The sequence below is a fragment of the Dipteris shenzhenensis genome, chromosome 28 (assembly GCF_047967505.1).
Source record: "Dipteris shenzhenensis isolate YYH24624 ecotype China chromosome 28, Dip_SZ_1.0, whole genome shotgun sequence".
Taxonomy (NCBI): domain Eukaryota; kingdom Viridiplantae; phylum Streptophyta; class Polypodiopsida; order Gleicheniales; family Dipteridaceae; genus Dipteris; species Dipteris shenzhenensis.
This window is the reverse complement of record NC_141623.1, coordinates 14,466,400-14,492,950: the sequence shown is the minus strand read 5'-3', so window position 1 is coordinate 14,492,950 and position 26,551 is coordinate 14,466,400. Positions and strand designations below refer to the sequence as shown.

Below are 26,551 nucleotides of genomic sequence, written 5' to 3'. Positions count from 1 at the left end.
AATTGCAAGGCAATCACCTTGCAACGATCTATGCACCTCCAAATCCTTTCCCTCACACCTCGAGCTCCCCTACCATTGCACAACACCGCCTTCCTCCATGCAACTCTTAGCGATACCTCATGCTCCTCTTCCCTTATACAATACTGCTTGCATCCATGCAACTCTTAATGACACCCCACTGGTCTCCAACATCTACTCGCTCCTCCTCAGCCTCGACCTCGATGCAAATAAAAGAAAATGGACATGACGAGCCAAAGCGTTCGATATAGACACAACCCAGAACACACATCCAACCATGCAAGGCTCCAATTAACTGGAGTGAAGCCACCTTAGACTAGCAACTAGCTCTAGTTATCTGAGGAGGAACCACCATGGACAACAACTATCTACAATTGCTCAAAATTCAAGTAAAACATGGAAATTCACATTCTCCTTTGAAATTGACCCAAAGTCAATCCTATACCACTATCTCTAGCGCTAAAAAAAAAAAACAAATGTTACGACTAGGCGACTGGCTTGGTGGTTGAATGTGTGCATGACTGGGGTGGCTCCCTATCCCCACTGGTCCCAAGGTAGTCTACCCCTCAATAGGGATTGGGTGAGGGTTGAGTGAAAGGTGAGGTAAAAAAGAAGAAGAATAATAATAAAACAATGAAATACACGAGAATAAAATATACTAATTTACAAGTCACTTTAGCTCCTAATAAGCTCAACTTATGGCCATCATAATGTATTCCAACACTGCATTTTCTTCACAAAGTAATCTATATGTTAACCCCATTGGTTAATATAGGCTCCATTTTGATGTCGGGACATTTTTGTGGATCTCATAAAGATGACAGAGTAGCTTGTGTAGGAGAATATGCTTTAGAGCCAGGTAGGCCCAAGTGAAGAGTGTAAGGATGAAAAGGGTTGGCCCTCCCTTCAAAAAGTGAGATATATATAAGATCAAAAGTTTAACTTTGGTCTTCACTTGTTGTTTGCACTTTTGGAATACAAGCTCTCTTCCTTTCTATTAGTTGTTAGAGTCTTCTCTTTTTTTCCTTGAATAATGGGCTTTCACTTGACAAGGCCCTCAACAAGGTACCTACGGATTGTGTAGAGACCAACATGTATAAATATCTCTCAATGGAATGAAGCTCCCACTCTTTGGGGTTCAGTGTTCAAGCTCACTATTATGTTCATGTGATTGATCTCCATGCTCTCTTACACTATCCTGTTCTAGCATTCCCTTACCCTTGCACTCCCTACCCTTGTACTCCCTCCTCCTCCTCCCTCCTTCTCCATCTCCTCCTCCCTCCTCCTCCTCCCTCCTCCTCCCTCCTAGTCCACCCTCCTCCCTCCTCCTCCACCCTCCTCCTCCTCCTTCTCCCTCCTCCTTCTCCTCCTCCTCTGTCCTCTGTCCTCCTCCTCCCTCCTTTCTCCTCCTCCACCCTCCTCCCTCTTCCTAACCCTTCCTTATCCCTCCTCCTCAACCCTTACCCCTCGAATCTGCGAAGGAGACTAGCTCTCCATTCCTCAACCTTGGACTCCTCCTAAACCCTGCAAACCCCTTTGAACCATGGAACTCCTAGATAGATATCTCAACCCTATCCCCCTTTCAAACCCTGAAATCCCTTGAACTCCCATGGAGGTGAGAGCCTCCATCAATCATTATGATCAAGCCGTCTTTGTCACCCACGCATGCATGAGATCTGCTTTCCATGCTTTAGCCTACACCTCTCATCGGAATACAACCCAAGGACCTATGCTACAATGAGCGATGACACGACTGTAGGTGACCAACACCCTTGGAACCTGCACTTGGGAGAGCCAGTGACAACAGTCTTCTATGTGCATGTGAATGCATCTATGATGGCATTGGGTCAAACTTGGCTCAACCAATTTTTGGATCTACTATGTGAGCCAAGTGTTCTCATTGGTGGAGATAAACCCTACTCAACAAGCAAATAAGAAGCCTTGAGGATGGTGTATAGAGTCCAAATTTTTTGGTAATATCTACTAGGACCTATTTGTCTTCTACGTGGACCATCAAGCATTGCTCTGATTAATCCAAAAAATAATGATGAAGCCACGATTAATCTACTGGATTCTTCTGCTCCAAGAATTTAACTTTGAGATCATCCACAAACCTAGTTGATCACATTATGGACCTGATTACTTGTCTTGCATTGAACATAAGAAATTCAATGAAGGGATTGAAGATAGTTTCCCTAACACCTAGCCTATTTGTGGTTTCAATGTATGGACATAAGCATGAAGAGATCATTCAATATCTCTTGATGGTGGTATTATTCACTGAAGATGCAAGCACAGAGAAGATTGTGCTCAAATCCTGGAAGTATAGGCCGCTCTTGTACCACAAAGGGGGGGGGGGAGGAATATACCTCTTTGACAATGTGACTTTTGGCACAAAAGAGAAGTCACCATGGATAAAGCCCATCAAGGGGTAGCCAATGGTCATTTCTCCACCAAAGTCATGGTACGACAGATCTTAAGTGTGAGATTATGGTGGAGCACCATTGGTATAGATGTTGCAAAACACTACAAAAATTGCCATGCAGATCAATAAGTCAAAAGGCCAACCTTCCAAGACCAAATGCCATTACAACAACTGACCTACCCATAGGAACCATTCCAAAATTGGAGATCGGATTTCATTGGTCCATTCAACATGGCTATGGATTGAGGCCAAAACAGATACATCAGTGGCAAATGTCATTAAATGGGCCAAAGAAAAGCCCTTATGGACAACATCACTTGAAGTATAACCTTCTTTTGAGGGATGGAAGCTCTTTGGCAGGAGTCGTAGTGTTTTGTGAATTCAACTACGTCGGCAAAGAAACTAGGCCATCATAATCTGGCTTGCTATACCTTGCAGGACATAAGCACTCTTGCAAACTAATCTTTTGCTATTTTCGAGTGGGATTCTTCCAATACCTCCAAAAACTCATCCTCGCAAACACAACAGTGCATTATGGCATCTTACCCATTTCATACAATTGATTGACTATTAATTGATAGAGTGTTGCATCCTTGATGAGCTTTTGGGCATATGCAATTGATGGATCGAAATTAGTGCTTATGTAATGGCGACTATCGAGATTGAAAATGATGGTAAAAAGAATTGAAAATTATAGTTTGATATTAGACTTTGCGTGTGTAATCTTTGCTTTAGACTGTGTACGATTTAGTCTTCAAACGGCTAAGATACGGGCCCCCGAAGAAGGTGCAAAAGTGTTAGAGGGGTTAGAGATGCGTTAGTGTTGTAGGTACCGTCGTGTTAATAATGTGCCTAGGATTGTCCCACGTGAGTGGGGGAACGTGCCGGTGCAGACAGATTGTCAATTGGAGGTCACAGTGGAAACTTATGAGTGAAATAGTGCGAAAAGGAGCCCACACGGGGTCATGAATTGATGAGTATTAGGGATGCCAAAATGGTGTGAAATGGGTTAGAAAATTTCCTTGTAGTGTGTTTTTGTGTGTGAAATCGTGGCTCAATTCAGGTCCAATTTGGGTGCCAAATGAGCGAGCTATGGACCTTTAAATTTGAGTCAATTTTAGGCCTTTTTGGGGGGTCTTGGGTCTAAACTTGGGTGTGAATGGACTTACGTCTAACTGACCTTGTCAGTTGACCTAGTTGAGCCACTCCTAGTTGGTCTAACAGTGAGTTACTCTAACTGGTAGTATACCAATTGTCAGTTACACTAACCTAATTTAGTCTAACTAACCCTGTCATCCTAACCTAACCTAATGAAAGTTAACCTAGCTCACCCCAACTAACCTAACCTAACTGAGTTTAACTAACCTACACTTAAATTAGCCTAATGGTAGTAGAACTAACCCAACCTAACTAATCAAAGTTAGTAATCCTTACCTAAGGAGAGTTAATATAGCTAGGGTTAGGTTAGTTTTTTTGGGGTTTTTTTTTTTGGTTTTGTTTTCCTCTTTCATGCAATCTTCTCTGCTGATTGAATTCTCTCATCTCTCTTTCATACAATCTTCTCTGCTGCTGGTCTTCGATGTCTCATGGCTTTTGCTTGCCTCGGGCTTTGCCTTCTACACACATCTCACAACATGCAAAAGTCACCGCCCAACTGTGCATTTACTGTGAGCTTCCTTCTCCCATAAGATATTCTCTCTTAAAAAAAAAACACCTTGCTGGCTGCCACCACCATAGAAATCAATCAAGCTAGCTATTATTATGGATGCTCTTCCCTATTTGTGTGTTTGTAGCCTGTGGGTCTTCACTCTGCTCCCTGCACAGTGACAAGCAATCAAGGCTCAACAGTAAGTGCAACCCCAATTCAAAGTTCAAACTCTCCTAAACAGTCCAGCAAGCTATCGAGCTAAATGAAGGACTTGAGTTTCAATTTCCAAGTTCCAAGTTTCATCACCCCTATGAAAGCTCTCTACCACCTATCAACATACCTCTATTGTCAGAGAGAGTCCTTTGCCACCTATCTACGTAGCCAGTAGCTATCTCTGTTTTCTCTACTTATCTACGTGGAGGGAAGGGAGGGGGGTGGTGGGACATGGTGGTGGAAGGGGTGGGGAGGTGGTGGTGGAGGGGAGGGGGTGGGGGGGGGAGGTGGTGGGGGTGGGAGGTGAGGGAGGGGGGGGGTGGGGGGGGAAGGTGGTGGGGGTGGGAGGTGGTGGTGGAGGGGTGGTGGAGGGAAGGGGGGGGGGGTGGACGGGGGGTGGGGGTGGAAAGGGGGAGGGGGGAGGGGGGACAAGGGAGATGGAGGGGGAAAAGCGGGGGGAGTGGTGGAGAAGGGGGGGGGGGGAGGGCGTTGGGGTGGTGGAGGGGGGGAAGGGGAGGTGGAGGGGGAAAGGGGGATATGGAGTGTAAGGAGATGGGGGTGTAGAGAGAGGTAGAGAGATGGTGGAGTGGAGGGTGATGGGGGTGTAAAGAGAGGTAGAGAGATGGTGGAGTGGAGGTGGAGAGGGAAAGGATGATAAAGGATGATTACCTTGAGTGAGGGAGATAGGGGATGGACAAAAAAAGTGGAGGTGGTGGGGAGGAAGATGATGGGAGGTCCATGGAGATGGAGATGGAGGGAGGGCTAATGGAAAAAGTGGTGGTGGAGGGGGGGGTTGATGAAACAAAGTGAATGATATATATCTATCATTCATTAGGCCTGCCTGTGGGTGAGTGAAATGCTTAAGAGAGAGCATAAAATTGGAGGCATGAAAAGGAAAGAGTGTACAAAGAGTAGTAAATGCAAATGGTCCAATAGTCAACAAGATGAATTTAATTGAGAGAGAGAGAGAGAGAGAGAGAGAGAGAGAGAGAGAGAGAGAGAGAGAGAGAGAGACAGAGGGGGGAGGGCTTGCCTAGAGAGAAGAAGAAGAAGAGAGAGAGAGAGAGAGAGAGGAGAGAGAAAAGGAGAAGAGAAAGGGGAGATGGGAGAGAGAAGAAGAAAGAGAGAGAGAGAGAGAGAGAGAGAGAGAGAGGGAGAGAGAGAGAGAGAGAGAGAGAGAGAGAGGACAAAGTCGCTAAATGCATGCATTAAAGCCTCTTACAAAGAGCATACACCTTTGTACCAAAGTCATAAATACCAGCCTACCAAAGTTGCTAGCAACTAATAGGAAATTCTCATCCCAACAAATAGAAATAATCGGGACTTGTAGCTTTGCAAAACTCCAACCATTGCTAAGGCTACCCAGAGGGCAGGCCAAAAAGTGGTGGTGATGGTAATGGATGGAAGTTGGAGGGCGGAAAATAGAGGTAGATGGAAAATATGGAGGCTCAACTGAATTTGGAGATGGAAGTAGCTTGGAAAAGTGTGGGAAAGAAGTGAGGAGGGTTTGTGTTACTTTTATAGGATGTGGGGGGATTAAGGATTATTTTTGGGTGTTGAGTATTAATGTGATTATGTAAGTCAACATTATCCTTTTGCACCATTTGGAAGCATTTTTTCACTCCTTTGCCTTGAAGAATATATCTTGAATGGTTTTTCAAAGGGGTTTCTTTTTCACACATGCAAACACATGCTCTGCTTTCGCTTCAGGCGCTAACCTCCTCAGCATAGCGGTGCCAAAATGTTGTCACTAGTTCTCCCAAATGCAGGTTCTGACGGTGTTGGTCACCTACAATTGTGTCATCGCTCATTGTAGCATAGGTGTTCACAAATGTAGCATAGGTCCTTAGGTCATATTCTGGTGAGAGGTGTAGGCTAAACCATGGAAAGCAAATCTCATGCATGCATGGGTGAGAAAGAGGGCTTGATGGAGGCTCTTGCCTCCACGAGAGTTCAAGGGTTTAGAAGGGGATTTCAGGGTTCAAAAGGGGGGTAGGGTTGAGAGAGCTATCTAGGAGTTCCAGGGTTCAGAGGGGATTGCAGGGTTTAGGAGGAGTCTAAGGTTGAGGAGTGGAGAGCTAGTCTCCTTCACGAATTTGAGGGGTATGGGTTGAGGAGGAGGGACAAGGAAGGAAGAGGAAGAGGGTGGAGGGTGGAGGAGGAGGGAGGAGGGAGGAGGAGGAGGAGGAGGAGGAGTGAGGAGGAGGGAGGAGGAGGAAGAGGAGGGAGGAGAAGGAAGAGGGAGGAGGGAGGAGGGTGGAGGGTGGAGGGAGAGGAGGGTGGAGGAGTGAGGAGGGTAGAGGAGGAAGAGGGAGGAGGAGGAGGAGGAGGAGGAGGAGGAGGGAGGAGGAGATGGAGAAGGAGGGAGGAGGAGTAGGGAGTGCAAGGGTAAGGGCATGCTAGAACACAATAGTGTCAGAGAGCATGGACGCAATGGAGATCAATCACATGAACACAATAGTGAGCTTGAACACTGAGCCGCAAAGAGTGGGAGCTTCATTCCATTGAGAGATATTTATACATGTTGATCTCTACACAATCCATAGGTACCTCCGTGGTGGGACCCCTTTTGTAGGAGACCTTTTGGACAAGAGTCCCTTCACTTTTGGTGGGTACCTTTTGGGTCTCTTCACAAAGTGGGGGGACCTCAAAGTATAGGCTTTTAGTCTTTCTCTCTCTAAATCCTGATTTTGCAAAAGTATGATTGGATCTTTTCTAGAGAGGATTTTGGCTATCTTCATCCTTTAAGATTCATCATACAATCTTTTACGCTCAAGCTATTACAAGCGAAACTTTGCCGCTACTCTACACACATAATGCTCTCATTGTTGTTGTCCTAAACTGCACTTCTAGCCCTTGTTGCCATAGGGTTAACAAAGACCAAGTTCTAGTTTGTATTCTATAAGATTGGGGCCTTTGTTGCCATCACTTTTTGCAGGACTTGGAAAGCTTTTGCTTTGGGCTTTGCTCCATTCAAACTTAATATTTGCTCTTGTTAGTTGATGAAGTGTTTGACCACCCCCACAAACTTCTGATGAAGCAGCGATAGAATCTAAGGAAGCCCATGAATGAGTGTACTTGCTTGATGTTTTTAGATCCATGTTTTGAATGGCATTAATCTTGGATTCTTTAGTCATGGTGCTTCACTAGAAATTGGGTCTCCTAGTAACACTCTTGAGAACACACAGAAAACACACTTGTATGGGTTGAGGGAAAATTATGTCTCCCTACATATAACACCTTTTGTGGACATTCCAAGCATGTCTACTTCATGCTATAGATTGAGAAATCATCGCATCACTTTGCTTGAGTATGTCCCCATCACTGATCTTCTTTGGATAGCATTATTTGATTGTATGCACTGTATCCATCCATGAATGAAACATCATACTCAGAGATAGAGCAGTGGGGCAACTGGGTGGTACTTAATACTAAGTGTTTTTCTTGAAATACAGGATGCTCTTGTAAAAATCTATGTCACAATGCTTTGATCCTCCATTCTTTCATATTTCAAAATTGTGTTAAATATGAGATTTCTCAACTCTTGTAAATTGGCACCTCACGTGTCCAAGCATCTCAAAGGGACCAAAATTCAAAGAGCTGACATTTAAATGATGCTCGTAAAAGATCTATATAAAAAACTTTAATTTTTGTGCACCTACATTGAGAAGTCACTCTTGTCTATAACTCATCTATTTACCCAAAGATGTAGTTTCATGCTAAGGAACCTCGAGTTTCAAGAGTTAACATCAATTTCCATTTATGAAGCTAGCACAAATACTTCACAAACACCTTTTCCAATACCCTCCATTGTGCTCCAACATGCCCAATATTTATAATCCTAGCTTTTGTCTAACTTTTGTGGTCCTTACAACTTTGTCTATTGCTCTTTAGGGGTTTGTAGCCCTACAAGCCCCTTTTGACTTCTCAAGTTCTCTAACCTTAACTTCAAACAATTCTCAATAGACCAAAGGATCTATCAACTTCCAATACCTAAATATTGTTGTGACGTATGAGCCTCTCAAAATATTTTTTGCCTTGCCCATTGTGATAGGATGCAACTTCAAATAAAATTTCTTTGCTATGCAGTGTGTACCTTGCTCATATTACATTTTCTCTGATGAGGAAAGTTGCCTAGGGTTTTCAAACAGACCTACACCAAGCTTTATCATCCGAACACACTATGACTAGTGAAGCCAATAAGGTCTCATTGGAATGGATTGGAGACGGTGTATTAATTCAACTTCCATACCCTTTACAATTGTTATATGCCTCTTTGATTGTTGATGTCACCCATCATCTATAGATATTCAATTATATCTCACTTGGGAACTAAAGTGAGATATAATTACTCTTTAGGGGTTTGTAGCACTACAAGCCCCTTTTGACCTCTCAAGTTCTCTAACCTTAACTTCAAACAATTCTCAATAGACCAAAGGATCTATCAACTTCCAATACCTAAATATTGTTGTGACGTATGAGCCTCTCAAAATATTTTTTGCCTTGCCCATTGTGATAGGATGCAACTTCAAATAAAATTTCTTTGCTATGCAGTGTGTACCTTGCTCACATTGCATTTTCTCTGATGAGGAAAGTTGCCTAGGGTTTTCAAACACACATACACCAAGCTTTATCATCTGAACACACTATGACTAGTGAAGCCAATAAGGTCTCATTGGAATGGATTGGAGACGGCGTATTAATTCAACTTCCATACCCTTTACAATTGTTATATGCCTCTTTGATTGTTGATGTCACCCATCATCTATAGATATTCAATTATATCTCACTTGGGAACTAAAGGCAAAAACCACCTCTCCTTAGCCATGCCTAAGAGGAAAATTACCTCTCAAGTCCAAGGCAATGAAAATGGTTTGGTGGCTCCTTAAGTGGAATGGCAATAAGAGGTCGCGACTTTTATCGATGATAATGGTCCTATTATCGATGGTAAAGGTACCATTATTGCCAATAATGGTAATGTTACTGGTAAGTAGTAGTGAACACTGTACCACTCATACTAGCGATACTACTGACGATTCATTTCTCCACCACTTTTACTAGTAGTAGTAGTGTTTTCCTAGTGATAATATCTAGGATATTGGTAGTATAACCTTATCTGCCATTTATAATTTACTTCTTCTTGGAGGTATCAGCAAAACTACCGATGACAATATGCTAGTTTTGTTTTTTGTTTGCCAAGAGAGGTTTTCTCTCATTGTGTGCATGATTTTGTGAAAAAGATGCTCATAGATGTAATTCATGTAACAAGTCCATGTGATTATGTGAACATGTAATCCATGGTCAATACAATATAAATGAGTATAAATGTACACCCTTGAAACTTAGGGATGCTCAGTATATCTCCTACTAACTTTTTTGGGGTAAATCTTGAAATAAAATACAGCAATAAAGGACATGTCTTTATCATGCACTATACGTTGTACTCCACAAGTTGCACTAACACAAGGATTTTATATATGCAGATATTGTATGCGATTTGCAAACTTTAATATATCTTTTCCCTGTGAGATGGAGGGTTACGCTAAACAAAGGTAGAATGCAAGCTAGTTAACTAGATGCTTTGAGAATAGTTGCTAGAGAAGATAAATAACATGCATGAGTGAGACATGGAGCCCACAATACAGACTTGAAAAAGATAACATAACTGGAAGACCTAGGCTATAGAGACATGAAGAGGATGCTAGAAGAAAATCCCTAAACCCATGTGAATTGGGAGTTTGATGCATTGCTTTGGCTTGAATCCATCATTAGCAATGTCTACACATGTTTTGTGCAATCGTGTTCTGGAAGACTGACATTTGCCAATGATGTTAGTGCATCACATTTGGAACAATGGGATGCACATGTGCTTCATATTAAACTGAAGTCCTATGTCCTAACATTAATGCTTTCGATGATAGAGGAGTGAGCTAAGCAAGATGAGGAAGGAGGCATTGCATACTTGAAAGGGAAGGTGCTTGTAGGTGACATGCAAAAGCTACAGTAGCAAGCTAGTCACATAAGAAATTTTTGTGAAATTTATCGCAGAGATCTTTTAAGGTGAAAAAATTTAATCTAGAACATACAGCACTATCTATCAGGTGTGTCTAATAGGCTATCCTGGTCTATTATAACCTAGGTGGTGTGCTGGCAAGCAATTCGAGGACGCTTTTGGGACTTGTGGATGAAAGCACAAAGAGAGGTGGCCACGCAAGTAGCACACCCTTCCTCATTGGAGTTATTTCTAATACACTCCTAATTGCTCCTACGCACTTCTCTATTAATTAATCCACATGCCCCCCCATGCATTTGCCGATTAGCCTATTTTGTTTTGCCAATTAGCCCCCTATGTGCGGCCCTGCTTTCTCATCCCACTGCTCCCTCCTCTGCGGCCCTGCTTTCTCCTCCCGCTGCTCCCTCCTCCGCTTCCTCCTTCCGTTGCTCTTGCTTCCTCCTCCCCACCTCCTTCCACCCCACTCCTTCCTCCTCCTCCTCCTCCCTCCTCCTCCCCAATTCTCCTCCTTCTTCTCTCCCTCCTCCTTCCTTCTTCCCACTCCTCTGCCCCTGCATCCTCCTTCCCACTCCTCTCTTCCCCCCCCTCCCCTTCTTCCTCCTTGTATTGGGAGGGCTTCACAGCCCCCCTTGCCTATACTCTACTGCCCCCCCATTCTTCTTATAAGGCACGGCCAGAAGTTTTGAGATTCTATGGCCTCTCGAAGAAGCCACCAACACCTCAATTAATTAATTGGCCCCCGAATGGCTTAGGTTAATTACCATCGCGGCCCCCCAAACACACATAAATTAATTAATACCCCCTTCTACTGACGAGGGGGTCCTATATTGGAGTTATTGCTATTACCTCTTGCATGAGCCCCTCTAGACCATCACACCATACCTCAATATTGGGATCCTATCACAATTTTCCCTTAAGTTTCAATTTAATGAAGGGCCACTTAGGCATTACGTGGATGCATGTAAGGGAGAATCATAGAAGAGGGCACACATAAAAGGCAAGCTAGAGGATGCAAAAAAAGGCATCTAGAATCATGTCGCATGTCAAGTCAAAATCATTGATAAATGTTGCATGTCAAGCTAGAACCATTGATTGGGCAATGGCACAAGACATTTTACAAGATCATAAAAAAGCCTTAAAAAAAAGAAAATGGTAGCAAGATAAGAGGGTACAATGGATTCTCCATCACAAGCAAGACCATGCTTGGAAATATTGGCTTGCACATCTAACCATGTTTTCCCTTGGTTGGTTGATCTACAAAATGGTGAGGTTTCCCTTGTATGCTTGTAATTATTTCAATTTGGGTGTCCATCTAACAATGCACTTTTGAATGACATTTCAACACGCATTGGTCAGAAGATGATGGCAGAAATGGCATTGGAGAGGCTTACACCTGATGATGCAATGTGGGAACTCCAGATGTTTGATTGTGATGGGCAGTTGGCTATGCCACCCATTGAAGAGATGAACCTTACGCTAAAACTTAATGCTAACACCAATGGACAAAGACAAACCAACGTACATTTAAGAAAACAAATGACGTACCCATGCAAACATAAAGTAATAATTATTATCATTATTTAAAAAATAGTTTGCTTTCTATTTGTTTATTTTAATTTTAAAAGTTCTAACAAAAATAGCAAAGGAGTGGAAGGGAAAATATAATAAATAAGTAAATAGATTCCACACACACACACACACATACTTTTTTTGGTAAATACACACACACACACATACACACACATAGATACATAGATATATATACACATGCATATACATATACACATACATATACACATACATATACATACACATACATATACATATACACATACACATACACATACATATACATATACATATACATATACATATACATATACACATACGTACATACATACGTACATACATATGTATATGTATCTGTGTATGTATGTATTATATGTGTGTGTGTGTGTGTGTGTGTGTGTGTAATGTCTGTCTCCCTGTATGTGTAGCAAAACAAACAAAACTTAAATAGGTACCTAAGAGTAGATGAGCTCCAAAAAATAAAACAACCACTAAGCCAAAGCCTTGGAGGCTTTGTTTTTGTTCACACGAACCCCACATGCACCCACCCATGGTCCGATCGAGGGGCACTCACCTTGGACCGGTGGGCACAGGGTCAACAGCCATGGTTAACTCACACACACCACACACAAGCACCCAATCACAAGCCAGGACACCAGGCTTGGCCTCGAAGATTTGAACCCGTGACTTGAGGATTGGCAGCCCAAGAGCCCGTTCCCACTCGCCTCCATAGACTAGTCAAGTAGCATTTGTGGGCGGAGGTGAGAGAGGTGCTAAACCATATTGCGCATTGCGCATCTGAAAAAACCCGCAAAAACCATGAGAAGCGGACAAGAAACCTACAAAACCCAGCGCGATAGGATTGGCTGGGAGATATGTAGCCCCGAAACGCCGGGTTGGAGAGGGAAAAATCGATGGTTGCAGCAGTTGTGGGGCGGAATGCCGAGAGGATGGCAAGTAGTGGGGACAAGTTTGCATTTTTTGGCATTCTGGCTGATGTAGCGGGAGCAGGGATGCGCGGCCATGTGTGTGCGCGCGGGGTGAGGCGACGTACTACACGCTAGTTTGATTATATTTTTGGAGACGATACAATCTAGGTGAGTGTGTGGGGCGGGCGTGTGAAAAAGCAATCCACACGGGCGGAGAGACGAATGAAACGTGTGGTGTTTTTGTTGATGGTTATAGCGTTCTTGCTACAGTCAAAATGAAGGCATGTAAGGTTATGGCGTGGAGATGAGCTTGCAGCTCCATCCTCATCAGCTCGGATCTACCATCCCTCCCTCATTCCTTCCATTCCTCCACCTCCATTCTCTCCTGCCCTAGCTCCCTCTTGTTTCTCAGCTTTTTCTTCGCTCAATTTGCCTTTTGGACCTATGGACACCCGCGAAGATGAACTCGACTACGGTGAAGAGGAGCTCGGTGACCACAATGGCGTCCCTTCTTCTTTCCAGCCCGCCGGAGACGCCTCTTCTTTCGCAGACGAGGAAATGCTGCAGGATGAAGACTACGAAGACCTCTACGACGATGTCAACATCGGGTACTTCGAACCCCCGGCTGAGATCTCCAAGAGGAGAGAAGTGGAGGGAGCAGAGGGGTTTCAAGGTGACTTTGAGGAGGAGGAAGCGTATGTAGAGGGGAGTGGGGATGTTTCTTTGTATGGTACCAATCAGGAGAACTTACAGGCGCTGCCTACTTCAGTGCAACGGGGTCCCGAGGAGACGCAGACCAGTCCGAATCAAAAAAGGCAAGAAGAAAGAAACGCATTTCCTTTAGCCCGACCAAAAGACGATCCAATCGATGACCTCGACAGTAAGCAAGCCGGGACTGCTAGGTCAGCTGAAACCCTTACGACTATGAATTATGGTCTCGAAGGACAACAAAAGGCTTCAGTACCTGTAATTCTTGTCAGACCAAAGGATGAGAAGGATCGGGAAGTGGCAGGGACCCCTGAGCGAGCAACTACACCTTTGAGGGTAAAGGACGAGGCGGATTCTGTACGCAGCGGTGTGGAACATAGAACGGCACCAGTTGCAAATTATCCATCACAGGAGAGAGCTGTCAAAGGAAATGGACTTGTGTCTGCTCAAGCCTCGGGCGCTGCGCATATGGGAAACGGGAAAGAATATGAAGGAAATAACATGGCAGAAGAGATTTTGACCGGGGAAGCGACTAAGGTGGTTGGAAGTTTCAATGTTAGGGGAAGAGGTGCTGGAAGAGTGCCAGATGGAGGGAGAGGTTCTGGAGGGGGAGGCAGGCTTTCTCAGGGTGGAGGGAACAGGGAGTCTTCATCAGCTGCTGTAAATGATTACCCAACTAGGCATGGTGGGCAATCCCACACTTCAGATGGAGGTGGAGGCTCAATGCTCTTCGTAGGAGAATTGCACTGGTGGACAACAGATGCAGAAATTGAGGCTGCCCTGTCAGAATTTGGTAGTGTCAAGAACATAAAGTTTTTCGAGGAGAGGGCGAGTGGGAAATCCAAAGGCTACTGCCAGGTTGAGTTTTACGATCGAGTTGCGGCTGCTGCGTGCAAAGAAGGGATGAATGGCACAAAATTCCATGGGCGCCCATGCTTGGTTGCATTTGCAGATCCTAGGACAGTTATGCAGATGGGAACTGCTCAGGTCAATAAAGCTCAGGCACAACTGCAGGCACAACAGGCTTATCCCCCATCAAGGAGAGTAATGAATGACAGTGGTGGAAGTAATCGGGGTGGACCCCCCTACCAAGGTGGGGACAATGCACGGGGCTATGGAAGGATGGGAGCTGGTGGCAGAGGTGGCCATGGACAGGGTATAGGTAGCAAAGGAGGTTATAGTGGACCTACGAGAGGCAAAGTTAGCATGGGGAATAAGGGAATGAGTGGAAATGGTGGTGGACCAGGCACTGCATATGGTCAAGGGCTTGCTGGTCCAATGGGCAGCCATCCATCCGGGATGATTATGCCACAGGGGATGATGGGACAGGGTTATGATCAGGGTTATGGTCCTCCTATGAGTAGAGGTGGTCCTACGTATGGAGGATATGTTTTACCAGGGCCACATTTTTCAGGTATGGTCCCTCCATTTCCTAATATGGGACCTGGGGCCATCGCAGGGGTTGCTCCCCATGTCAATCCTGCTTTCTTTAGTCGAAATGCCACTACAAATGGAATGGGAATGATGACCGGAAGTGGTATGGATGCTTCTCTAACTGGTTTATGGGGTGATGCAAGTTTAAGTGGATGGGGCACAGAGGATCATAATAGAAGGGTCAGGGAGGCAAGCTATGGCGATGACATAGGAGGCTCAGAGTATGGATATGGCAATGAGATTGGTTATGAGAAAGGCAGAGCCAGTGGTGGCAGGGACAAAGACTGGGACAGGGTCACAGATGGAGATTTGTCAGAGAGAAGATGGCGGGATGACAGAGATGGGGAGAGGGAGCGTCATAGGGAGAGAGATGGACATAGGGATCAGAGGGAGAGGGAAAGAGAACGTGTGAAGGATGATGATTGGGAAAGGGAGAAATTAGCAAGGACAAGGAACAAGATTCAGATGGTGGAAGAAGATGAAGAAGAAGAAGACGAAGAAGAGGAGAAACACCCACGTTCCAGAGAAGAGTATGTGAAGAGGCGGCGTATGGGAAACGAAAGATAAGTTATTCCTTAGTTAAGGAAATAAGTTCTATTGAAGACAAGTCCTTGGCAGGTTGTGGAGGGCTTCATCAAAGGTTTTGTTGACTCATCTGGTTAGCGGATGGCTAGGCAAGGGATGTGGAATCTTGTTAGGGTTCAAAACCAAAAAACTTGCTGGGGAGCCAGGACTGTCATAATATGACTCTTGCACCTAATACTGCATTCTTGACGATGGTAATCACACTTTATCAAATTTGACTCTAGTTTGCAGCTGTAGGTCATGTTGCAAGAGGTTCTTAGCTATTCGTCTGTTTCTGTTGAAAGGACATTGTGAAGCCCAGAAGTGGAGCATGCACTACACAACTCAAAGTGCAGGGTGCCTTGAACCAAAATTGAAATGCAGATCTTATAGCTTGCAGGGATGAAACACACCTTTGCAGCTGTTCCAGTAGAGTGCACAAAACTATGCATGTATGGGTTGTTTAACTTATTTAAGAAGGGAGGCATACTGAATTCTTGTTTTTGAATGCCATCTGGGGATGGGAACAGGGATACCGGTTTTGTGGAATAGGCATGTAGGGTCTGAAGAAGATCTGCCATTCTGTTTGTACATTGGTTGTCGATAAACTATGTGAAGCTTCAGCAAAACGCATGCAAGTTAATCTAGCCCACCATATATTATCGACAGAGCTTTGCTCACCTTCAGTTTCACCGTGTGAAGTGTTTTTGTGATACATATTTCTATCCGATTTTTGAGATGCATTGCTCTATCAGGGACCTTTTCTAAGGTCCTTTGCCCAGTAATCTTTGTTTTGTAGAAGTTAATGTTGTGCTGTCATAGTAGCTAGTCCCTGCTATGCATGATGGAGTTTATGGTTTTCAACCTTGTGAGTGACTATCATGAGATTGAAACTGCACTATGTTGTGTTTTTAAAGGATGAGTTTGGGAATGTTCTCGGATTCATCTAGGTGTATACTACATTCTGAATAGCCTTCTCTGTTTGTGCTGGCCTTCATTGATGACTGAGTTGGTTCAGACTTCTGACAAGTACTCTATGAATACCTGAGACCATATGGTTATGATCTGCATCCACTGTTGGTGCTGATGATGTTGGTGGGGACGCCAAATTTGTTAACCCTCACCATTGCCACAATTAAGTTTTGATGTTTTAACCTGATGATGACTGTTATGAGATCAATAACTGCACAGTTTGCATGCTTTTACTTGATGAGTTTGGGCATGCTCCTGCTTGTTTGCTTTTATGTGATTGTTTTTAACGTGATGGTGACTATCACAAGGTTAATAACTTTACTTCTTGTGCACTTTTACTTGAAGACATGTTGATACTTGTATTTATTCTGTTTTTCCTGGGAACATGGAGAGATGTGACAGGTAGTGTCCTATGGATCTTTTTGGTTAAGATTTGAAAATTGCATGCTATTTATGTGATGATGTAATGGTTTATATCACATTTGTCAGACGCTTAAAATAGCAGGAACGGTCATTATGTAACATATGCTAGAAAGTTGTAAATGTTTTTCATGTAGCACACCTGACCTGGTATAGGCCTTTCTGTATCATGTAGATTATTTACTTAGCTCACAATTGTACTCGCGAAAGTCTTTTTTGTTTGTTCACAATGAAAAATCTAAACATCACTAGCACCATGTGAGTGTCGTGAATTTTTTTGTATTCTATTTATATTTTATGAAAAGTGATCATGTTTCTACAATTGGATGTGGTATCTGAATACGGTAGAACATTTCATCAGTTGAAGGTCCTAGGTCTATCAGTACCATGCACAAGGGCCCCCACATTTAGTGGGTACACACTTGTGGAAGGAGGTATATAAGGGGTAGAAGCCCCCTCCCTCCTTTGCCTTCGGGCAGGGCCCTCCTTTGATGCCATGTGAAGGGGAGCTTGGGTGGCACTTTGTGCATGTGCCCCTGAGTGTGGACATGTGGCATCTGTTGGTGCCAATATGTTTTCAGAGCTAATGGCTCCTATTTGTTGCTGACACCGGCGCCGCATGGCAGGTGGATCTGGTGGCTGGTGTGCAGTTATGGCAGCACTATTGCTGCAGGGTTCAGCTGGTTGGTACTGATGTGCCTTGATGAAGGATAGGTCGTATCGCCCAAAATCGGCTGGTGACTGTGCATGTGTCAAAGTGGGTGGGTCAACTGTTTGATTATGGTCAGGTTTGACCTGGGGGGGGATAAAGGGACATAGCCTTCATCGCTCTCATGGGGCCCTATGGTGCTTAATGTGCATTAATATAATGCAGAGTCTAGGGGGCCTTAGCTATAGCTGTGGTGCTGGAAGACAAGTGGCATTCAATTGGGTGGGTGCACTTGGGGAACGGGGTATATAAGGCTAGAAGCCCTCTCCCTCTCTGCCTTCAGTCAATTCTCTCTTTTGATGGCATGTGGGAGGGGAGCTCAGCAGCTAGGTGGCACTTTGTGCACACTGGCGAAATTGTGGCACCTTGTGGTGCTAACAGCTCCCCTATTGTCTTGCAATTAGTTATGTACCAGTGTCGATTGGAGGTCCCACTTTTATGATCCCCCTGGGGTGTGGGGGAGGTTCTGTTAGCTTTGTCTGCAGTACACATTCAGGCTTGGTCCTCCTGGATATGTTCTGCTCCAAACTAGCTCCGTGAAGGCTGCCCTGGTGATGTGTTATGAGTCCCCAAGGGTCCCTTTTATAGGGCAAGGGATGCCCCAAAATAACTGACCAGCAGGGCCATAATGGCCGGCCGCTATCTGTCCTCCAACCAACCCACCAGCCCCTTTCTATGTGGCTGTGGGGACCCTTTGTGGGGCTGTGTGCTGGCCGACATGGTTGGCCAGCTGACCAGCTAGCTTCAGCAATATTTAAGGGCAGGGCACTGCCCCTTTGCAGCCCTCTTGTGGACTGCATACCCTCCACTATGTGGCAGCCTTGTTGCAGGCCCTAATCCTGCCAACAACCAGTCGCTATCTGCTGGTCCTGTTGCAGGTCATAACCCTGCCCACATATCTCACCAAATTGTGCCTCTGCCTTGGGATGACCCCGCCCTGTTTTGCTGTGAAGTGCTGCCCATGTGACAGCCCCCTTTCTCTCTTTTCTCTGGGCAGATCTTGCCCCAAGTCTCCCTCCCCCATGATCTCCTCATTCGGGGGCTTATAGATAGGGAGGTGACCCTTCCAACAATGACGCACCTAATGGTCATCATGCATGACGTGGGTACAAAAGTCTCCTTAGAGTTAATTCTCTGCTGCTGAGCCTTGTGCAACAAGATGGGCCTTATAGCAACCTTCCTTTTGAGTTTGTTAACCCACTTAGTGTCTATAGAACGCTTGCCTTCTAGCAAGTGACACAGCTCCCAAGTGCCATTCTGATGTATTAAATCCAACTCAGATTTCATAGCATCCATCCAATCTTTTCTCTCAAAAGCATCTTTGTTACACAATGGCTCTTCTGTCACGGGCATTTGTAGCCCGTGGCCATGCTAGCTATGGCTACGCAATTGGCGACTTAATGGCAGCTGCGATTGCGCCAATAGGCAGCACTGCAGGGTGCCGCGACAGCGCCATGTGGCAGCCAGCCAATTGGCATTTAGGGCCAGGTCGGCTCGTCTGGTCGAGACAATTCTAGGGGTCTGCTCGGTCGGTATAGGGATCTACTTGGTCCATTTCAGGGGCCCTCTAAAAGGAAGCCCTCAAGCCCTGATATCTCATCCAGTTCCAGGTCTGATTTAGGGCAGATCTACCTCCAGCTAGCAGTAGTCTTCAAGACAGGATCAAGCCAGGCAGGTAGCAGCAGTCCAGCTCCCTTCTACGGCATCTACAGATTCCCTTCAGGACCAGGCTTCATAGCTTGGATAGTAGCGGTAGGGTCTATATCAAAGCAGCCATTAAGTTGCAGCTGTAAATTGAGGGACTTGTTCCCTCCATACAATATATCTCCATTCTCTTTTGCAGTGAAGGATTCTCTCCTTCCATACAATACTTTCCCCCTTTCTTTATACAACCCTTTGGGCATACATTTTATATGTTTATTTTCTTTCTTCGGAGGACCCCAATTCCTCCTCAGATTCTCACACTCCCCTCAACGCTTCCACTTGTGTTTTTGTGAGTGCATGATCCTCTCAGTTTCTCTCTCTATCCTGTCAATAGTTAGTAGGAGAGAGAGTGAGTTGGTCTTCTCCTTGCTACATTGGTATCAGAGCTTCATTTATTTTTCAGAGATAGTGAATCTCATTCAGGGACAACCATTTTTATGCCACAAACAAGATCCGAAAAGGAAATCATGAGTACCAATGACAAACACCAACCCTAGTTTGGAGGATGACACAGTTTTCATTGATCCTACAACGCCAGCACCCCCGGTTGTAGAGGCCCCAGTAAGAGTTGCCGCCATGGTAGTCTTGATGCAGATGCAGCAGGAGCAGTCACAGAGCCTTTTTGCACGAATGCTTCATCACAAGGAGACATGGGAGGATCATGAGCAGGCAGCTTGAGAGTGCGACAGGGTAGCTGAGGAGGCCAAGGAAGAGCGCAATCGCGAGGCTCGAGAAGCCAGGGAGCTCAGAGAGTGCACATCTTGGGAGGTGAAGGAAGAACGTGATCGTTTTTCTCCTCATTTCTCTATGCTGCCAATAGGGAGACGAGGAAAGAGAGTTCCGCAACCTAGCAAATTTTCATTCCTTGGGCAGCTCAACTTTCTTTGGTACAATGGTAAGACCAAACCCCTATTGTTGTTTTTGGTCAACCAGTTGGAGAGTTATTTCTTAGTTATGCCTACGAGAGACAACGAGGTGTATTCTTGCATTGATGCACCTCACAGGCGAGGCAATCACATGATGGCACAAGTGGTAGAAGGACCATTATGATGCAAACCTTGAGACACCTCATTATGGGTGGACAAAGTTCTCAAAGGACAATTCCTACCACCATAGTACTTGGATAGATTGGAGAGTTAATTCTTCAAAACGTGTGAGGGGGACAACGAGTTAGTAAACCACTACGCCAATAGGTTTACGCAGGTGTTTATTCAGTTGTAATAGGAAGAACACGAAAAGCTGGGTAAGTTTCTCCATGGTTTGTGTACAAATATCCAATGGTATGTACAAAGTTTTAGGCCACGAGATTATGAGAGTGCATATGAGCTTGCCCAGTACTTTGAGCTCATGCACAAGGTTCAGGGCCCCAAGGCAGCCCACTGCAAGAAGTTAGAGGACTCCACCACGCTAAAAGATGGTGGGAAGAAGCTTGGGGACTTGCAACCTAAGTAGAACTGGAGGACGAAAGACTGCAACGGCAATGGCGGTTTCTTGGATTTAGCAACCTGAGCGACTTATGCCAAAGAGAACCGGTGTTTCTATTGTCATGTGCAGGGCCACAAGAAGCTCCAGGCAGAAGGAGCCACATCAAGTGGTTCATCAACACTCTCACTCTGCACGAAGACAACCTCCGTGGTCATCGAGAAAATTGGAGATCAGCAAAACGGGGAGCCGCATACGTTTCCTACCATGTTCCAGTTTTCAGCCAGATCGGTGGGTCGTCTTTGTAGATTTAGGAAGTTCGGAGGATATCATCTCCACCAAATTGGCCAAGCAGGCCGGTCGACTCTCACCTCGATGGATACCATTGCCTTGAATGGTGCATTCGTGGGATAGCAGATGGAGAGCAACATGGAGGATGTGAGGATGGGTAGATAGCTGGTCACTCAGGGTCGCTCCAACTCGGGCAACGTATATCATTTTGGGTGCACGATGGTGACACCAATTTGAGGTTGGACCAGACTACTAGAACCAAGGCTTGGATCTTAAAATCCCAGGCCATGGGGGTAAGTTCGTTCCTTGGCTTAAGGATACTTTGCCTCGACCTTTGATTTCAGCAGTATAGATGTCTTGAGAGATTTGCCAAGGTGGTGAAGTGTATGTGGTCTGCCTCAACTCGACCATTGTAGCCACTCCAGTTAGGACTCCCCAGGAAGCACTACTATAATAGTATCAAGATATCTTCCTCACATTGAGCCTTCCTAAAACCAAAAGGTAAACTCTTCCACACAAATTCACCACTTAATCAATTGGAGGAGAAGAACACAATCACACCACGAAAGCGACAACAGATTGGGTACAATCTCCCCCCCCTAGATGGGTGGCTCACGCTTCCTCATCCAGAGTATTTATGATATTTCATAAAAGCACCAAGGAGCCAAAATTATCCCTCTCTTCCAAAATGAGGGATTTGCTTTACATAGCCATCTTAGGGCCCAAAAATAAATTATGTCCACTACAAAATATATTGCTCAAACTTGCAATAATAAAGCAAATACAAAATTGGCCCATGGCCATATATAATGCACTGTGCGACACCTCGATCGTTATCCTCGCACTAACTCCAATCCTCACTATGAGTTCCATCACTTGTACTCAAGCCGCTAATTACATTAGTTATTAACAATCGATTGAACGAATCACTGAATCAACCGATCCCAACATAACCGCGCTCAAAGCACAATAATCAAGCACAACACCAATAACACTAGCGACATTAGTATTAACATGGAATCACCCACAATACCGATCATCTAGCATGGTAAAACACAAGCTAGTCAGGCGTTCCCAACTAACCACACCAAGTATCCACTAGGACCCCCGTCGCGTCCGGTGCGCTCCTATGGAGTACTTTTGCCATAGTCACACTTGACTAAAATAATAATGTCCAAAGCAAGTATATCAGAAATATAATTTCCGTAACATTCCCTCATCCTTACCACAAATTTTGGCTAGAGGACCACCGCATTGAGCTCATTCCTGGATCATTATCCCTGAGCAAGCATCCTTACAGTCTCAGCAAGTAGATGGAGGAGAAGCTTTAGACATAGCTAGAGAAAGTTGTTGCGGAGTGGTTTCATATGCCCATGCCCAAGTAATTCTCCGGATGTAGCCTCGATCCTCTTTGTGAAGAAGGATAGCACTACCAGGATGTGTGTGGATTGCCGTGCAGTGTGCACTCAACAAACTGATAGTGAAGAATCAGTTTCTCATGTTGCGGATGGATTACATTTCGGAGCGCCTTAATGGGGCCAAGATGTACTCTAAGATTGATTTGAAGAGTGGATACAATTAGATCTGGATTCACGAGCTAGATATTCCGAAGTCAGCCTTTAGCACGGAGAAGGATTAGTACGAATTCCTTGTGATGCCCTTTGGTTTCACGACGGTGCCAGCAACCTTCAATCGTATGATGCTTGAGATTTGCAAGCCTCTTATTGGTAATAGTGTGTTTGTCTTTCTTGATGACATTATCATTTTTTCCAAAGATCCCTCACAGCATGTCATGCATGTTCAATAGGTTCTTCAGCTTTTGAAGGACAATCAGCTGTACATCAATGCCAAGAAGAGCAGTCTCTTTTTGAAGGATGTACATATTTGGGCTACATCATCTCTCCGACATGTGTTCGATTGGACCCAGCGAAAGTGAAGGACATTGTGGAGCGAGAGGTGCCTACTATAGCCCAGGAGTTCCGCATGTTTATGGGCATTTGACATTTGTCAAGCACACAGGAAACATATCAAGGACATGGCAAAGATTGCGGTTCCCATCACCACTCTACTACAAGGGGTAAAGGCCAAGAACCAGCCCATTCACTTTACTCTAGAAGCACTTTCAGCCTTCGCCCAATTGAAGGAAGCAGTTACCACAGCTCCATGCCTTGCATTGGCTTGGTGAGATGAGCCCTTTGATGTTTGGACCGATGCTAGTGACTACACCAGTGACCATAGGAGCAGTCTTGGAGCTGAATGGTCATCTAGTTGCATTTGAGGGATGCAAGCTGAAGTTTCGGCCGAGCTAAGGAGCTGTTAGCACTGATCCATGCCTAATAAGCATGGAAACATATTCTGTGTGGATAGGATTTTACTGTTCGGACCATTGTGGGCAGGTTCAAAAAATTTGTCATGCTCAGTGCATGCAGGGGTACCATTGATGCACAGGATATAGCTTGAGTCTTCCTCAGATGCTGGTATCCGATGTGTGGTATGCCGCATATCATTGTGTCTAATAGGAATTCCAAGTTCAGCACTTAGTTTTGGAGAGCCCTTTTCAGCAACTTTGGTACAAATCTCAGCTTTTCTAGCAGCTTGCATCCTCAGTACAATGGCCAAACCAAGATCTACAACCAGGTGGCCTTCAATGCTCTGAAATGCTATGCTGCAGATGCACAATCTTGGGAGCAGTATCTACTATTGGTATAGGGGTATCCTTTAGTGCTAGCCTTTGTCATGGCTGATAGAACCTTAGTACGAAGACCTTTGTATAAATGGATGCTCAAGTATGTGTGGGTGTGTGAATTTGTATGTGTGAGAGCATATGTTTGTACTATGGTCTACACCCACTCTTGGGCGCTGATGATGTCAGTGGGGATGTCATAGTAACTAGTTCTCGCTATGTGTGATGGAGTTTATGGTTTTCAATCTTATGGGTGACTATCGTGAGATTGAAACTGCACTATGTGTTGTATTTTTAGAGGATGAATTTGGGCATGTTCCTAGATTCATCTAGATCCTGAATGACACCTATTCCACCAGTGTAGGTAGGACTCCCTATGAAGCAGCCTTCGACAAGAAGAAGGTGTACGAGGCCGACTGTATCACATTCATATGAGCAGATCTTGGAGTCCGTAGAAGACCGCATTGCCAAACCACAGGAGGCCCTGCAGATGCAAGCCAACAAACAATGGTGTGATGTGGGCTACAAAGGAGGGCAGTGGGTTTATCTTTGGATCATGAAGAAAAGGCTTAAGCAGGTGGGGAAGAACTTCCCGAATTTCTCACATCAAAGCTTTGGTCCTTTCCGATCATTAAAGTTATCAGTGATATGGCCATGAAGTTATAGTTACCTACGACATTGACCATGTGTTAGAAATGACAATATAGGGCATGCACACAATAGAGGACTGATAGAATAGCCCAGGAGCTCATAGTGGAGTTGGGGGTGGAATCACGACTTCTTTACTTTGTGTGCTCATCAAACATGTGCAAGCTAGTAAATAGTCAATGCTCCAAGAGACATATACAACCAACAAAATGTATTTCCATCCAAAAGGACACAATACAAAGGGAGTCAAGAGTACCACCAAATCGTGGTCCTCTGTCCTTACCAGAAGATGTTGTCCTACGACCTCCGTGGCACTTGTAGATCCCTAAGTCTGCGTGCTCCTCGCTGAGCTTCAGTAGGCTTTGTCACTGTGGCTCGATCCCTGCTTCTTGCTGCTCTGAAAGACAGCCAGGCCTGGAACAGGTCGACGAGAGAGGGACAGGTGCAGGGCACTGAAGTGGCCAGGAACAGCATGGAAAGGGGCTGATAGGCAGTCCCCTTGCCCTTATATAGGGCTTGGACTGGCTGCTTGGCTGACCAACTAGTCGGCCAGCATACAGACCAATATAGGGTCCCCACAGACCCATGCATAGGGCTGTGAGTCGGTTTAGTAGGTCAGCCCACTAGGGCTCGCCAGTCGGCTGATTTAGGGGCTCTCAGCCCCTATAAAAGGAGCCCCGTGGGGGCTCATTGAATATCCACTGAGGCAGCACTTCAGGCAGCAGATTGAGGAGCAGAGCAGCATATGTGGGCCACCATCCAGGGGATCCAGTGGGGGCTGAAGGGCTGCAGACCTAGCGCAGGCCTCTGCAAGACCGTGATCTCCTGCCAACATGCTGTTACCTGTGCGCCTTCTGTTCCGGGTCATTCCGGACCTGTACCTGCATTGCCCTAGGCTTCGTATTGTTGCTGCAGGCTCTGCGTGGCAGATCCGTACAGTCCTGAGTCTCATTCACAACCCCTCACAGCCAGGTATGAACTGAGGTGTGCTGCCCATATGGCAGCCTGTTTAAGCTGAATTAGAACTCGAGGTTACAACACAATAAATGGATGATTATGGGGCTTAATGAACAAGATGAATGTTGCTAAAGATGAACAAAACAGAGCACAAAGACCATTGATGGGATATGTGGTGTAGACTCGCAAGGATGTTTTTATCGAAGCTGTACTTATATATTTATATAAAATCTTGGCAAAAGTTTATTGAGCTAGGTTTTAAGTTTCATAATATTAATAAAATATGTTACAATTTTATGTATTTTCTTTTGAAATTTGAAGAAGTTGTAAATCCTTGTGAAATTTTGAATTTTTTCTCATAAAAGTTTTAAATCTTGGCGAATCTTTCAAACCTTTATTTTTATTGTGGCATACAAACTTTCGACTCCAATATAAAAGTTTCTCTTTTTAACAAAACTAAGAGGAAAAAATAATCCAAAATGTACTATAACTCCCTTTAATGGACTTCCCATTTGATTCCTCTTGGCCTTATGGTTTCCTCCTCAAATGAATCTTTCTTCTAAAGTCATGTTTTGCAGGATTGCCATTGGGCTATGGGTCATTAAGTAAATCAATGTTGCCCATGCTCTTTCTCTATCAGAGGAATTTTATTCTCATTAAAGCATGCATTTGGATGACTTTACATATATTCTATTCTTTTTTCCTACAACTCCATTCTATAGAAGATTGAATCGCTTTTTGGTTGCTTTTGATGTCATGTTCTTTGTAGAAGTCATTGAGCTCGATGTATTTATATTCTCCTCCATTGTTACATCAAAGGACTTGGATGTATTTTTCCCTCTATGTTTCTACAAGTTCATGAATGCATCAAGTGCATCTCTTTTTGTTTCAAAAAGATCCATGTCTTTTGAGAGTCATTATTAGTGAATGTGATAAAGTATAAAGCATTATTTTATAAAATCATATCCCAAATGTCAAAATGAATGATCTAGAGTAAGTTGAATCTCTAAAATTGATGTAAGAAGTGGTTGATGGCAGGGCATGACCATGTGCCACCCTTCGACGTAAGAGGACCCGTAAGGTGTGTTGTACATTAACTCATGTTGCATGATTCACATAAATCATCTTTTAAAGTTAAGGTTTCTAGACCTATTGTATCATAAGGTGCGTAAATAAGCATATGTATTTTAATCTGTAGTTGCAATTGCTTTCTGAAATAGTACT

General features: G+C 44.6%; 1 protein-coding gene across 1 annotated transcript; it reads left to right on the top strand.

Annotated features, from left to right (window-relative positions):
• Nucleotides 1-13,095: 13,095 nt before the first annotated feature.
• Nucleotides 13,096-16,029, top strand: LOC147883224 (uncharacterized). The gene is made up of 2 exons (XM_087399689.1): nucleotides 13,096-15,736; nucleotides 15,827-16,029. The coding sequence occupies exon 1, from the start codon at nucleotides 13,260-13,262 to the stop codon at nucleotides 15,522-15,524; it is 2,265 nt and encodes a 754-aa protein (XP_087255815.1). The 5' UTR covers nucleotides 13,096-13,259; the 3' UTR covers nucleotides 15,525-15,736; nucleotides 15,827-16,029.
• Nucleotides 16,030-26,551: the final 10,522 nt, after the last annotated feature.